This window comes from Dendrobates tinctorius, unplaced genomic scaffold (assembly GCF_039654945.1).
Source record: "Dendrobates tinctorius isolate UK_male_01 unplaced genomic scaffold, ASM3965494v1 ptg000011l, whole genome shotgun sequence".
Taxonomy (NCBI): Eukaryota; Metazoa; Chordata; class Amphibia; order Anura; family Dendrobatidae; genus Dendrobates; species Dendrobates tinctorius.
In genome coordinates this window covers 83,288,786-83,305,700 of record NW_027361679.1, presented here as the reverse complement: position 1 = coordinate 83,305,700, position 16,915 = coordinate 83,288,786, and the positions used below count along the sequence as shown (strand labels likewise).

Sequence of the window (16,915 nt, the reverse complement as noted above, 5' to 3'; positions counted from 1 at the left end):
CAGCTGTGGCAGGGGCACGTGGGCAGGGGCAGCTGTGCTGGGGCAGCTGTGGCAGGGGCAGCTGAGGCAGGGGCAGCGGAGGCAGGGACAGGTGGGCTCTGCGGTGGTGGCAGCGGGCGGCGCTCTGCGGTGTGGTGGTGGCAGCGGGCTGTGCTCCGGTGCAGGGGCGGCCGCCTGCTGCCACCACCGCACCGCAGAGCCTCGCCCGCTGCCACTAGCGCACCAGGTACCGTGCATTGCGACCATAAGACGCACCCCCCACTTTCCCCCAAAATTTTGGGGGAAAAAAGTGCGTCTTATGGTCCGAAAAATACGGTATATATATAAAAGGAAAAAAAAGGAAAAAAAATAGGCAGCACTCAAATTAATTGTGAAAAAGTGGATACTTTACTGATCCTCAGATGGCGACGTTTCAATGGTGACCCGTCTTTGTCAAGCCATTGAAACCGTTGAAATGTTGCCATCTGAGGATCAGTAAAGTATCCACTTTTTTCACATTTAATTTGAGTGCTGCCTATTTTTTTTCCTTTTTTTTCCTTTTGTCATTTTGGCTGTTTGGACACTGCTGAATAGGTTTTGCACCTGCTGTATTATTTTGGTAGTGCTGCCCTTTTTTCTTGATCTATATATATATATATGTATATATATATATATATATATATATATATACACACACACACATGTCATTGAGACATATATATATATATATATTTACATTTCATAGAGTTGTACATAGCAGAATAGCCGCAAAATCAATTGCCGGCTTCTGTAAAATCATTCCCAAACCCGACATGAAATGGCACATGGTTTACAATACAGTAAACCATTTCATATCATGTATTTTTTTTATATGTCCCTGACTAATAATTGAATTAGGGTTTGTGTGTAAAATTTGGGACATGTAGGTGTTAAATTAAGGGGTTAATTCGTTGGAAAAAAATGTGTGGGCTCCCGTGGCAAAATCGCAACCAGAGAGGTAAAGCAGGTGAGTGGGGGCCGATTTTAATAGCCTTGAGAGGGACCATTGTTTTTGCCCCCTCCCCGGCTAAAAAAATCTGCCCCCAGACAATCCAGAAAAGGCGCATCTATAAGATGCACCTTTTCTGGCACTTATTCTCTCTATTCCCATTGCCCTGTAGCAGTGGCGAATGGGTTAATAATAATGGGTTCGTGTCATCTTGCAATTGGAAGGTGACATTAAGCCGATTAATAATGGAGAGGTGTCAATTAGACACTTATCCATTATTAACCCTAGACTATTAAATGGTTAAAAAACACACACAGACATTAATTAAAAATTATTTTTATGAAATAAAGACATCTAGTTTTTGACAAAATTTATTGCTCTGGTAATCCAAAAATAAACCATCGACCTGTAACAAAAGAAAACAAAAAAGCAACCATATCCTTACCTCTCCGCTACAATCCATCAGAAAGGGTTAAGTGGTTTACACAGGGACAGGTGCTAATGCGACCAGCACCATGTAAACCACTGGCACAATGAATTATTTCATCTCTGTACAGTCTCCCTGGCTTCCCTGAGATGAGCTAATTACCGTGGGAAAGTTTCTGCATTTTTTCCCACGCTCATTAGTTCACCTCAGGTCAGCCAGTGACGTCAGTAAGGCTGCGCGGAGTCCCCTGGCTGACCTGAGGTGAACTGATGAGCGTGGGAAAAAATGCAGAAGCTTTCCCACAGTAATTAGTTAATCTCAGGGCAGGCGGGGAGGCTGCGCAGAGATAAAATAATTAATTGTGGCAGAGGTTATCTCTGCGCAGCCTCCCTGCCTGCCCTGAGATTAACTAATTACCGTGGGAAAGCTTCTGCATTTTTTCCCACGCTCATCAGTTTACCTCAGGTCAGCCAGGGGACTCCGCGCAGCCTCACTGACGTCACTGGCTGACCTGAGGTGAACTAATGAGCGTGGGAAAAAATGCAGAAACTTTCCCACGGTAATTAGCTCATCTCAGGGAAGCCAGGGAGACTGTACAGAGATGAAATAATTCATTGTGCCAGTGGTTTACATGAGGCTGGTTGCATTAGCACCGATCCCTGTGTAAACCACTTAACCCTTTCTGATGAATTGAGGCAGGGCACCTGACTGAGCAGCGGAGAGGTAAGGATATGGTTGCTTTTTTGTTTTCTTTTTGATACAGGTCGATGGTTTATTTTTGGATTACCAGAGCAATAAACCTTGTCAAAAACTAGGTGTCTTTATTTCATTAAAATAATTTTTAATTAACGTCTGTGTGTTTTTTAACCATTTAATAGTCTAGGGTTAATAATGGATAAGTGTCTAATTGACACCTCTCCATTATTAATCGGCTTAATGTCACCTTCCAATTGCAAGATATATGTCTATTTTGCAAGCCTGCGAGAAAATCTCGGCATACGGATGCAATACAGATGCATACATGGGCGAAATACGGGACCACACCTTGATTACGGATGACATACGGATCACTATTTAGGAGACATTTCTCTGTATTACGCATGTGAAATACTGACCGTATTTATCGTCGGTTAGTGTGACTCCAGCCTATGGCTGCATGCGGCTAATACTAGACCTACATATTATATATTTTATATTTTGTCTACAGATAAAAGTTTACTTGTATTAACAGTCTTTCCATAGCATGTAGACCTGGTTGATGGCTTCATTAGATATGCTTGATGGTGGTCGAGTCCATTTAAGGTGTCAAATGGCCTCTTTGGTGGTGGTTTATGTGACTGACTTATGGAATTTGCAGTTAAGGTAGACTAATTTTAATTAACACAGCATGTAAAACCTCAAGATGGTGAACAGGGTCTTTATGGCTGTCTGTTCTGTTGCTGTATGTCAGACAGCTCAGGATATCACAGTACTTGTGAATCCGAATATACTAGCATTTCACCTTACTCCTACTGTGATTGTTTTAATACTGTGACATAAATAAAGCTGTGGTCATTTTAACAACCAAAATAATGTGTTTTGAGTATTTATTCCAGTGTCTAGGTTTACTGTAGTTATGATTGTTTTAAGGTAGAGTGGAGTTCTGTCCCTTATCCAAAAGTCATGCATAAGAAAGCGTTTATACGACATTGGTCTACGAGCCAGACGCCCAGCTACAGATGTTCCATTGACCTCATGCCACCACTTTCATAGTAGCATGAGCAATGTGGCAATGGAGGCTGGCATGGAGGTCTATCCTCTCCAGAGATGAGTTCCATTTTTTCTTCGATAAAATTATCCCCATAGATAGGTCTGGAGACCACGTGGCCTTTACCACCAAGAGGCCTTCATGAGAGAGCATGAAAGTGTCCCTAGAGCTATTTTTAAACACACCACAAGGCAGCATGTTGCTTATGCTCATGAGCAGCATCTACAGACTTATCTCCCATCAAGCTCATCAGAGATGCCATTGGTTAGCAATTGCAAAGGCAGCTGCCAGCAGTGAATCTTGATGATTAGCGTGCCCAACGGCATTCCGCATGGAAGAACATTCCTAAGGTAACCATAAAAAAACTCTTTCATAGCATGGCAAGGCAATTAATTCTGCGCATGTTGCTTACACTCGATATTGAAAACATCGAGATATTGGGAAAATGTTTCCATTTTTTCACTATTTGCATAACATTACAGGCATGACTCCTCCAATAAGTGAGTGACTGTTTTGCTGCCTTATGAAATCTTGGTCATGTTGAGCTGTCTGTATTATGATTGAAAGCTCGTCCGTCCAATCTTGTGATGTAGCGTTTTGAGCGGTCGATACTTTGACAGCTCCGCCATCCAATCTGTAACTGGAAGGTGCTGGGCTTTCTCCAGGTGTTTTCTGTTCTGGTTATCTTCCAGCTACTTAGCTGAGCTGTCTGCCTCTGATCTCTGCCAGATGTAGTTTGTGCTTCCTGGTGACTGTTTGCCTATATCTGTTATGACGAGTTCTGATCTTCCTCTGCCTGACACTTTGGGTCGTGTTCTGACTAGATAGATCTGCTATCTCCTGGTATTTCACCCCGGACCGTGACCTGACTTATGCTTTGTCTTTCCGCATGGTTTTCTAGGTGCTTTATTGGTACTGACCCCAGAACTTCTGACTTCTCTGCCTCATGGTCTGTCTGTGAGTAGTGAGTAGTCTATCAATCCTGTGATTTCCATACTACCATGAGTTTTCCTTTTTGGTGTTGCAATTTCAATGTTTAGAAGTGTGTATATACTGTCATTCTATGAGGCCATGTAATTTTACAGTGACAGATTTTAGGATGCAGTGTAGAAGCGTTGTTCTAATTCTGTTTATGTCCTGGCATTTCATCTCTCCAAGTGTGAGCAGTTGTTTAATTTCATGGCTCTGCTGATGGTTTAGAACCTAATTAGATTAATGCTGGGTTCAGATGATTTTTCATCCATATTGTCACCTGTCTGCCATCCATATGTCCAGTTTTTGCAGCCGTATGACATCTGTATGGCATCCGGTTTTACAGGAACAACTTATTATTAAAGAACAGATACAGTTTCCTATGTTAATAATTGTAATGTATCGGTGAAAAACGTATGACATACGGATGGTAACCCGCATGTGATCCATTTTTTACGCTCCCACTGACTTATTGATCCAGAATTTGGACAAAATTAGTGCATGCTGAGATTTTTTTTAGGCTAAAACGTTCATGTGAACTATTATAATAACTTGCATTAGTTAGTGTGCTACCTGTTTTCCATAGTGTGGTAGATGGGCTCACTTGGCTGCACATGGAGGTAGTCATGGGAACACTGCGGCTTTAAGGATGCAGTTGGTTTATTAGACACGGCATAAACCAAGTTTAAGGACAAAATAAACATGGCCCTCTAGGCAAAACCAAATGGTAGCACTCGGTACAGTCCTTGAATTAGTGGAGATCAGCCCACTCAGGGGTAGCAAAACCCTCAGTTCAGGAGTTCAGGAATAAGCAAAAGCACAAACCACTTCTCTGGCGTGTTCCTCTCCAGACACTGAACACTGCTGCCTTTGGAGTCCAGCAGGCCACACCCTGGGGTGGAGATAAGGTGGACATCCTCCCACCCACTCTATGGATGTCCACATAAAAGCCAGCAAATTTATGCAAATGACTTAACCCCTCGCAACACTGCTGGAGGAAAAACTCTGGGTTTGATATCACTGACGCCATTAGGCGTAGTGAAACATATATCCCCTCCAGCACTTTACCAGTGATTTTGTCACAATACACACTGCGTATAGACCTTTAATCCATTCATCTGAACAAGCCCCAAGGAAGAGGAAAGTGTGTATGCATTCCCGGAGTTACCATTTTGGGGTGGATGTAACATTTTGGATACTTTTTTACGTGATTTTTTTTGCGGGGACACAGCAGCCGAAAAGATGCAACTATGTTGTTTTCATTTCTTTTTTCTCATTATTTACTAATTGGGTTAATTAATTTTATATTTTAATAGATCTGAATTTTATGTTTTTATGTTTTTTTTATTATTTTGTTATTGTTAATGGGGATAAAGGTGGTAAACTTGAATTTTTAAATATTTTTTTATTTGATTTTTTATAGTTAAGTAACTTGATCCTGCAATCATCTGATTATACTACAGGGTGGGCCATTTATATGGATACACCTAAATAAAATGGGAATGGTTGGTGATAGCAACTTCCTGTTTGTGGCACATTAGTATATGGGAGGGGGGAAAACTTTCAAGATGGGTGGTGACCATGGTGGCCATTTTGAAGTCTGCCATTTTGGATCCAACTTTGTTTTTTTCAATGGGAAGACACATCAAACTTATTGAGAATTTCACAAGAATAACAATGGTGTGCTTGGTTTTAATGTAACTTTATTCTTTCATGAGTTATTTACAAGTTTATGACCACTTCTAAAATGTGTTCAAAGTGCTGCCCATTGTGTTGGATTGTCAATGCAACCCTCTTATCCCACTCCTGACACACTGGTAGCAACACCGCAGAAGAAATGCTAGCACAGGTTTCCAGTATCCATTGTTTCAGATGCTGCACATCTCGTATCTTCACAGCATAGACAATTGCCTTTAGATGACCAAAGATAAAAGTCTAAGGGGGTCAGATCGGGAGACCTTGGTGGCCATTCAACTGGCCCACGACGACCAATCCACTTTCCAGGAAACTCTTCATGCAGGAATGCTCGGACCTGGCACCCATAATTGATGGTATGGTGTGGTATATGGGGTACAAAGATAGTGGGGCAATTCTTCATCAATGGAAACCTCAATGCCACTGGATATCTGAAATTGCTACATGATGATGTGTTGCCCTCTTTATGCACTGAAGATGGCACGTTCCCTGAGTTTTTCCAGCAAGATGGTGCACCACCACATTATGGGTGTCAGGTCCGACATTCCTGCAAGGAATCTGACCTCTTAGACTAGCATTTCTTCTGCGGTGTTGCTATCAGTGTGTCAAGAGTGGGAGAAGAGGGTTGCATTGACAACCCAACACAATGAGCAGCACTGTGAACACATTTTATAAGCGGTCATAAACTTGTAAATAACTCATGAAAGAATAAAGTTACGTTAAAACCAAGCACACCATTGTTTTTCTTGTGAAATACTCAATAAGTTTGTGTCACATGACCCTCTTCCCATTGGAAAAAATAAAGTTAGATCCAAAATGGCTGACTTCAAAATGGCCGCCATGGTCACCACCCATCTTGAAAAGTTTCCCCCCTCCCATAAACTAATGTGCCACAAACAGGAAGTTGATATCACCAACCATTCCCATTTTATTTAGGTGTATCCATATAAATGACCCTTTATGCACTGCAATACAGTAGAACTGCAGTGTATAGTAAAAATCACAGTCTCCTATGAAGGTAAAGTACGAACTGGTCTTCAAAGTATATAATTGAAATTGGGTGTTTCAGTACACCAATATTGGGAAGAGGTTAAGAGGCTGTCCTCACCACCGCTGGTTGTTGCTGAGGTTCAGCTGGGTAGACAGTATTCCCAGACATGATGACAAGCTGCACAGTGCTTTTACATGCTGTAGAAATCTCTTGTTTAGCAAAGCTGGCTTAGGCTGGTTTCACATTAGCGTTTTTTTGTGCAGCGCATCGTGCGTGTCCATGCGACTGCGTCATGCGTACCTATGTTTAACATGGCATGTGCATGGTCTTGCGTTTGTATGCGTTTTCGTGTGCATGCGTTATTTCAATGTGTGCGCCTAGGTGCGCCAGACGCAACCTGTTGCATTTTTGGGTCCGCCGAAAGGCATAAAAAAAGCGCATGTGCATGCTTGCACACAGAATGCAAAAAAATAACGCATTACAGTCTATGGGAAAGCAGGCGTGCACATGGACATGCGTTTTTGGCGTAAACATGTGTAGACACTGGTTTTAACCCCAAGAGAACGAGTGCGCAAAAGACGCAAACGTATTAAAAAACACATGATGCAGCGCACAAAGACGCAAATGTGAAACTAGCCTTAACAGTTCATGAAACAAAACATGTAAATTGAGCAGTGCATTTATGCAACAGGCCAAGGCACCATTGAGGTCTGTCTGGTAAGGCCACAGAAGAAAAAGGATGAGAAGTCCTGATTTAAACCATACCAAGACATCTACTGGAAATCAAGGTTTGCCAGGAAGAAGGGCGGTAATGGAAAGAATGAATCAGAAATTACAGAGGAGGAAGGAAAGAGTCACTCGGAAAATAAACAGCAGCAACTGGACCATTGTCAACACTAAATATAATAACTCTTCTCTATTCAGCAGCACTTGGACGTATTATTAGTGTCCTTTCACCAGCTAGGACACTATGCACACAAATCCATGTCTAGATCTTCAGCACTGTTCTATGACTTGAATTTAAAGGGGTTACCCAAAATCACAAGTGACCCATTCCCTTATGCATTGGACCAGCTGATCCCTAAGGGTCCAGCTGCAGGTACAACCAAAGAACCTGACAATGGGGCTACGGAACATCTCAGGAAAGCCTCATCCTTCACCACTTTTCATGCTTTTGAGAATACTAGAAAGCTGAGCACAGAGCTCGGCTATTTCTGTCAGTTCCATGACAATGAATGGAAAAGAGGTCAAGTATTCGCTCCACTGCTCCATTCAAGATCGGCTGTTCTTGGGATCACTCGGGGTCCCAGAGGTTGAACCCCCAATGATAAGCTAGTTACTGTATGTCCTTTCCAGTGGATTAAGAATAACTTGCAATTTTGGAAAAACCTTTTAAAAAACTGTTAAATAATATACCCACACCTACATTACATAATACAGACGAGCACACGCAAAGGAGTGAATGCTTAAAAAGATGCCCAGGACTAGCAGGAAAGTCAGCAGCCACTCTGTGGGCCTACAGACTTGTGAATTTTCGCAGCATACGCTGTCAGGATTGTCCAGTGCCGGGAGTGACCGCAAGTATGCAATATATTCTCTTGGTCACATTCCGACTAGACGTGCTCAGCCTAGCTCAATACAAGTGAATTGCACATCTAGTCAGAATGTGGCCGCAAGTGTGCTATTGCATTCACTGCAGTCACATGACCGCCCAGTCTAGCCGCCTGCATAGGAGAATTCAGACAGTGTGCGCTGTGAGCAATGCGAGGATTCACGAGTCTGCAGTCACATACAGTGACGGCAGACTTTTGTGCCAAACCTGGGAAACCCCTTATAATGTATCATAGTTCAGACTATTACTTCCATGCTTTACACAGCTAGGCCTGCACATTCAAGACAATGTTGTATCTCTAATTGCAGATGGATGTAAGGTGTCTAGAGATATTCACAATGATTTACACGTCAGGAGTTACAATATATCAAACACATGAAAGCTTTCCTGGATTATTACAATCATATTCATGCCATAACATATCATATTCTCATTAACATTGGGAGAAACCTGCACAGTGTCATGTAATACACATACTGATGTACTGCATATTCTAACAAAGATAATGCATAACACAACTGTGATCCCGGGGTCCCAAGACAAATACATGCATTAGAGAAATGGAAAAAAAATAGTTTTGCATTTCTATAAGACAAGCAGATAACTAGCAAGATAGATCCAGTCTGGGCACATTAACCCATCCCCCTCCACCCGCTTCTCTCTGCCCACATCACCTCTATGTTTTCTATTCATAAATTCCATCCTTGGTGAAAAAAGCAGAATCAGCTCCACAGGGGATAATGAATGTGTACGTGGGGCGGTGTACGTGGGGTTGTGTACAGGAAAGCAGTGTATGTGGGACGGTGTACGTGGGGTAGTGTACAGGAGAGCAGTGTATGTGGGGCGGTGTACATGGGGCGGTGTACGTGGGGTAGCATACAGGAAAGCAGTGTATGTGGGGCGGTGTACGTGGGGTAGTGTACAGGAGAGCAGTGTATGTGGGGCGGTGTACATGGGGCGGTGTACGTGGGGTAGCGTACAGGAAAGCAGTGTATGTGGGGCGGTGTACGTGGGGTAGTGTACAGGAGAGCAGTGTATGTGGGGCGGTGTACATGGGGTAGTGTACAGGAAAGCAGTGTATGTGGGGCGGTGTACGTGGGGTAGTGTACAGGAGAGCAGTGTATGTGGGGCGGTGTACATGGGGTAGTGTACAGGAAAGCAGTGTATGTGGGGCGGTGTACGTGGGGTAGTGTACAGGAGAGCAGTGTATGTGGGGCGGTGTACGTGGGGTAGCGTACAGGAAAGCAGTGTATGTGGGGCGGTGTACGTGGGGTAGTGTACAGGAGAGCAGTGTATGTGGGGCGGTGTACGTGGGGTAGTGTACAGGAAAGCAGTGTTTGTGGGGCGGTGTACGTGGGGTAGTGTACAGGAGAGCAGTGTTTGTGGGGCGGTGTACATGGGGTAGTGTACAGGAGAGCAGTGTATGTGGGGCGGTGTACGTGGGGTAGTGTACAGGAGAGCAGTGTTTGTGGGGCGGTGTACGTGGGGCGGTGTACGTGGGGTAGTGTACAGGAAATCAGTGTATGTGGGGCGGTGTACATGGGGTAGTGTACAGGAGAGCAGTGTTTGTGGGGCGGTGTACGTGGGGTGGTGTACGTGGGGTAGTGTACAGGAAATCAGTGTATGTGGGGCGGTGTACGTGGGGTAGTGTACAGGAGAGCAGTGTATGTGGGGCGGTGTACGTGGGGCGGTGTACGTGGGGTAGTGTACAGGAAAGCAGTGTATGTGGGGCGGTGTACGTGGGGTAGTGTACAGGAGGGCAATGTATGTGGGGCAGTGTACAGGAGGGCAATGTATGTGGGGCAGTACACGCGGGGCAGTGTACAGGAGGGCAGTGTACAGGAGGGCAATCAATGGCGGATCTTAATAGGGGCGGATGGGGCGGTCGCCCCGGGCCCAAGGTTTTTTGGGGGCCCAGGGGCAGGGGCAGGGGCAGGGGCGGGCTGGGCCGGGTGGCAGAGAGGCAAATGCCCCCCGGACCGCTCCCCCAGCACCTGTACAGGGCCGGCCGTGCCCTGTGCTGTGACGCCGCCGGCAGCAGACAGCCGCCCGCGTCACATTCTATGAGGGGCCGGGAGCTGTGCACGGCCATCACCTTGACGGCTGCTCAGCTCCGGCTGTACTTCCGGGTCAGATGTCGGGCGTGTGCGATGACGTCATCGTGCACGCGCCGACATGTCCCGGAGGATAATGAAAGCAGAGGCGCTGCTGGGGAGCGAGCCGGCTGTGAGGTAAGTATGGGGAACTTTTTTTATTTTTTTTTATTTATAAAATGAATTAAATGGGGGAGGGGGTGAGTGGGGGCTGTACACAATGAAGGGGGGGTGACTGGGAGCTGTATATGATGAAGGAGGGGTGACTGGGGCCTGTATATGATGAAGGAGGGGTGACTGGGGCCTGTATATGATGAAGGGGGGGTGACTGGGGGCTGTATATGATGAAGGGGGGGTGACTGGGGGCTGTATATGATGAAGGGGGGGTGACTGGGGCCTGTATATGATGAAGGGGGATGACTGAGGGCTGTACATGATGAAGGGGGGGTGACTGGGGCCTGTATATGATGAAGGGGGGGTGACTGGGGGCTGTATATGATGAAGGGGGTGACTGGGGGCTGTATATGATGAAGGGGGGTGACTGGGGGCTGTATATGATGAAGGGGGGTGACTGGGGGCTGTATATGATGAAGGGGGGGTGACTGGGGGCTGTATATGATGAAGGGGGGTGACTGGGGGCTGTATATGATGAAGGGGGGGTGACTGGGGGCTGTATATGATGAAGGGGGGGTGACTGGGGGCTGTATATGATGAAGGGGGTGACTGGGGGCTGTATATGATGAAGGGGGGGTGACTGGGGGCTGTATATGATGAAGGGGGGTGACTGGGGGCTGTATATGATGAAGGGGGGTGACTGGGGGCTGTATATGATGAAGGGGGGTGACTGGGGGCTGTATATGATGAAGGGGGGGTGACTGGGGGCTGTATATGATGAAGGGGGGTGACTGGGGGCTGTATATGATGAAGGGGGGTGACTGGGGGCTGTATATGATGAAGGGGGGTGACTGGGGGCTGTATATGATGAAGGGGGGGTGACTGGGGTTGTACAGGATGAAGGGTGAGTGGGGGCTTCACAGGATGAAGGGGGGATGAGTGGGGGCTTCACATGATGAAGGGGGGTGAGTGGGGCTGCACATGATGAAGGGGGGGTGAGTGGGGCTGCATATGATGAAGGGGGGGTGAGTGGGGCTGCATATGATGAAGTGGGGGATAAGGGGGACTGCACATGATGAATTAAGGGGTAAGTGGGACTGCACATGATGAATTAAGGGGTAGGTGGGACTGCACATGATGAATTAAGGGGTAAGTGGGGCTGCACATGATGAATTAAGGGGTAAGTGGGACTGCACATGATGAATTAAGGGGTAAGTGGGACTGCACATGATGAATTGGGGGTAAGGGGAACTGCACATGATGAATTAAGGGGTAAGTGGGACTGCACATGATGAATTGGGGGTAAGGGGGACTGCACATGATGTGGGGGAGTGGGGCTGCACATGAAGTTGGGAGGGAAGGGGACTGCACATGATAAAATGGAAGGGGGGATAAGGGGCTGCAAATGATGAAGCGGCACTGCAGATGAAGTGAGTGGGTGATAGGGGACTGCAATGGATGAAGTAAGGGAACTTCAAATTAAAGTGGGGACATTAAAGTGGATCCCCTATGGCCAGGATCACGTTGGGCGATTTTGTGCGTATTGGCCGTAGGCCTACAGCTTATGTGCAACGTCTTTTTAGGCCATGTCCACACGTGGTGGAATGGTGGCGGGTTTTCCGTATGGACCCGCAGCAAACCAAGTGCTGCGGTCCGTACGGCTGTCAATTCCCGCACGGGGACCGCAGCGCTCAGGTGGGAAAGGGGGTACAGGGGCCCAGGTTTTATGAACAGCCCCGGGCCCATAGTCCACTTAATCCGCCACTGAGGGCAATGTATGTGGGGCAGTATACAGGAGGGCAATGTATGTGGGGCAGTGTGCGTGGGGCAGTGTACAGGAGGGCAGTGTATGTGGGGCAGTGTACAGGAGGGCAGTGTATGTGGGGTAGTATACATGAGGGCAGAGTACAGGAGGGCAATGTATGTGGGGCAGTGTACGTGGGGCAGTGTGCGTGGTGCAGTGTACAGGAGGGCAGTGTATGTGGGGCAGTGTGCGTGGGGCAGTGTACAGGAGGGCAGTGTATGTGGGGCAGTGTGCGTGGGGCAGTGTACAGGAGGGCAGTGTATGTGGGGCAGTGTACAGGAGGGCAGTGTATGTGGGGTAGTATACATGAGGGCAGAGTACAGGAGGGCAATGTATGTGGGGCAGAGTACGTGGGGCAGTGTGCGTGGTGCAGTGTACAGGAGGGCAGTGTATGTGGGGCAGTGTACAGGAGGGCAGTGTATGTGGAGTAGTATACATGAGGGCAGAGTACAGGAGGGCAATGTATGTGGGGCAGTGTACGTGGGGCAGTGTGCGTGGTGCAGTGTACAGGAGGGCAGTGTATGTGGGGCAGTGTACAGGAGGGCAGTGTATGTGGAGTAGTATACATGAGGGCAGAGTACAGGAGGGCAATGTATGTGGGGCAGTGTATGTGGGGCAGTGTGCGTGGTGCAGTGTACAGGAGGACAGTGTATGTGGGTCAGTGTATCTGGGGCATTGTATAGGACGGCAGTGAGAACTAGAAACCAAAGGCATTAGGAAAAGAATAAAGGACAGACTGAGAGTGGGTAGCTCACTCTGACAACATGAAGAAAAGAGTGACAGTGTGTAGGAGCAGAGTGGGCATTTAATAAATTCCACAGAGCTGTTGCAGAAAGACAGATATGTGGAGCTAGCTTCTAGATATAGGATAGATAGATAGACAGATAGACAGACAGACAGATAGATATATAGATAGAAGATAGATAGATAGATAGATAGATAGATAGATAGATAGATAGGAGATAGATAGATAGATAGATAGATAGATAGATAGATAGATAGATAGATAGATAGATAGGAGATAGATAGATAGATAGATAGATACAGTAGACAGATACGATACATTGAAAAGACAGATATATACATGCATACTGTAGATAGAGTTATAATGCATATTTGTGTATATGAGTCTATATCTGTTTATATATGCATACACCCACACACCTGATGTATGGTATATATATACACATGTATGAATGAAGAATTCCAATCCTTTCATCGATCACTTTCCCAAAGGCAGATGATGAGAGGAGTCAACAGGAAAATGATCTGGCAGCCAACACCCATCCACACCGCTCCGTGTCTGGGGTCTTACCTCCCACGCACAGCAGGGACATGGTGTCTGGTGCTGAGTGCAGAGCAGGCAGAGATGCCCACCACTCCCTCCGGCAGCCTTAGCTGGTCAGTGCCCTCCTCTGGCTCCAGCTGGTCATAGTGACTCTCCCTCACACAGCACAGGGTCTGCCATCTTTCTGCTTCAGCACCAAGGCTGTGGAGAGCTCCTTTTGACGTCAGGGGAAGGAGAGGGGGCAGAAGGGAGAGAGGAGGAGTGACAACACCTGATTTGCAATAAGCTTCCAAATGTTTCACATGTGACTGATAAAAAGTAACTGCCCCCCTCCAGGCTGTATGTAATGTACTACTCAGCTGATGCCTGGGAACCCTGGGGAGAGGCGGCAGTGGGGGCTGTGGGGGGAGGTGGCTGCTTCCTATCATTTCCAGCAGGAAATCAATGCTTCCAGAGGTTGTAAAACATCAGGAAAAGGATGAATGGACCAGCTCAAAGGAAAGAGGAAAAGGGCATTTAGATAAGAAGCAGCAGCACCAGGGCCATTGTAGAGGCCCAGGATACTTATTCCTCAGCAGCAGATGTACTCTGCACACACAATACAGGACACTGCAGAGACCCCAAGCAGCCCCCCAATCCAACAGATGGGACGCCGCACACAGATCCAGGCGGAGAGGAGCTCCAGCTGCACAAGCGCTTCTACATGTAGACATGTCACCCCAGGGCCGGATATAAGGCTCATTCCTCACTGCATGCAGCACTGCCCACCATACACCACAGGGCCGGATATAAGGCTCATTCCTCACTGCATGCAGCACTGCCCACCATACACCACAGGGCCGGATATAAGGCTCATTCCTCACTGCATGCAGCACTGCCCACCATACACCACAGGGCCAGATATAAGGCTCATTCCTCACTGCATGCAGCACTGCCCACCATACACCACAGGGCCAGATATAAGGCTCATTCCTCACTGCATGCAGCACTGCCCACCATACACCACAGGGCCGGATATAAGGCTCATTCCTCACTGCATGCAGCACTGCCCACCATACACCACAGGGCCGGATATAAGGCTCATTCCTCACTGCATGCAGCACTGCCCACCATACACCACAGGGCCGGATATAAGGCTTATTCCTCACTGCATGCAGCACTGCCCACCATACACCACAGGGCCGGATATAAGGCTTATTCCTCACTGCAGGCAGCACTGCCCACCATACACCACAGGGCCGGATATAAGGCTCATTCCTCACTGCATGCAGCACTCCCCACCATACACCACAGGGCCGGATATAAGGCTTATTCCTCACTGCATGCAGCACTGCCCACCATACACCACAGGGCCGGATATAAGGCTTATTCCTCACTGCAGGCAGCACTGCCCACCATACACCACAGGGCCGGATATAAGGCTCATTCCTCACTGCATGCAGCACTGCCCACCATACACCACAGGGCGGGATATAAGGCTCATTCCTCACTGCATGCAGCACTGCCCACCATACACCACAGGGCCGGATATAAGGCTTATTCCTCACTGCAGGCAGCACTGCCCACCATACACCACAGGGCCGGATATAAGGCTCATTCCTCACTGCATGCAGCACTGCCCACCATACACCACAGGGCCGGATATAAGGCTCATTCCTCACTGCATGCAGCACTGCCCACCATACACCACAGGGCCAGATATAAGGCTCATTCCTCACTGCATGCAGCACTGCCCACCATACACCACAGGGCCGGATATAAGGCTCATTCCTCACTGCATGCAGCACTGCCCACCATACACCACAGGGCCGGATATAAGGCTCATTCCTCACTGCATGCAGCACTGCCCACCATACACCACAGGGCCGGATATAAGGCTCATTCCTCACTGCATGCAGCACTGCCCACCATACACCACAGGGCCAGATATAAGGCTCATTCCTCACTGCATGCAGCACTGCCCACCATACACCACAGGGCCAGATATAAGGCTCATTCCTCACTGCATGCAGCACTGCCCACCATACACCACAGGGCCGGATATAAGGCTCATTCCTCACTGCATGCAGCACTGCCCACCATACACCACAGGGCCGGATATAAGGCTCATTCCTCACTGCATGCAGCACTGCCCACCATACACCACAGGGCCGGATATAAGGCTCATTCCTCACTGCATGCAGCACTGCCCACCATACACCACAGGGCCGGATATAAGGCTCATTCCTCACTGCATGCAGCACTGCCCACCATACACCACAGGGCCGGATATAAGGCTCATTCCTCACTGCATGCAGCACTGCCCACCATACACCACAGGGCCAGATATAAGGCTCATTCCTCACTGCATGCAGCACTGCCCACCATACACCACAGGGCCAGATATAAGGCTCATTCCTCACTGCATGCAGCACTGCCCACCATACACCACAGGGCCGGATATAAGGCTCATTCCTCACTGCATGCAGCACTGCCCACCATACACCACAGGGCCGGATATAAGGCTCATTCCTCACTGCATGCAGCACTGCCCACCATACACCACAGGGCCGGATATAAGGCTCATTCCTCACTGCATGCAGCACTGCCCACCATACACCACAGGGCCGGATATAAGGCTCATTCCTCACTGCATGCAGCACTGCCCACCATACACCACAGGGCCGGAAATAAGGCTCATTCCTCACTGCATGCAGCACTGCCCACCATACACCACAGGGCCAGATATAATGCTTATTACTCACTGCATGCAGCACTGCCCACCATACACCACAGGGCCGGATATAAGGCTTATTCCTCACTGCATGCAGCACTGCCCACCATACACCACAGGGCCGGATATAAGGCTCATTCCTCACTGCATCCAGCACTGCCCACCATACACCACAGGGCCGGATATAAGGCTCATTCCTCACTGCATGCAGCACTGCCCACCATACACCACAGGGCCGGATATAAGGCTCATTCCTCACTGCATGCAGCACTGCCCACCATACACCACAGGGCCAGATATAAGGCTCATTCCTCACTGCATGCAGCACTGCCCACCATACACCACAGGGCCGGATATAAGGCTCATTCCTCACTGCATGCAGCACTGCCCACCATACACCACAGGGCCGGATATAAGGCTCATTCCTCACTGCATGCAGCACTGCCCACCATACACCACAGGGCCGGATATAAGGCTCATTCCTCACTGCAT

At 47.9% G+C, this 16,915-nt stretch overlaps 1 protein-coding gene across 1 annotated transcript in view; it reads right to left on the bottom strand.

Annotated features, from left to right (window-relative positions):
* UNC13A (unc-13 homolog A) overlaps positions 1-14,446 on the bottom strand; it is a 271,371-nt gene extending 256,925 nt beyond the window's left edge. The window contains exon 1 of the mRNA XM_073543990.1: positions 13,738-14,446. Within this exon, the coding sequence (XP_073400091.1) occupies positions 13,738-13,759 (22 nt within the window). The 5' untranslated portion in view covers positions 13,760-14,446. The remainder of the gene's footprint in view (positions 1-13,737) is intronic.
* Between the last annotated feature and the right edge of the window lie 2,469 nt (positions 14,447-16,915).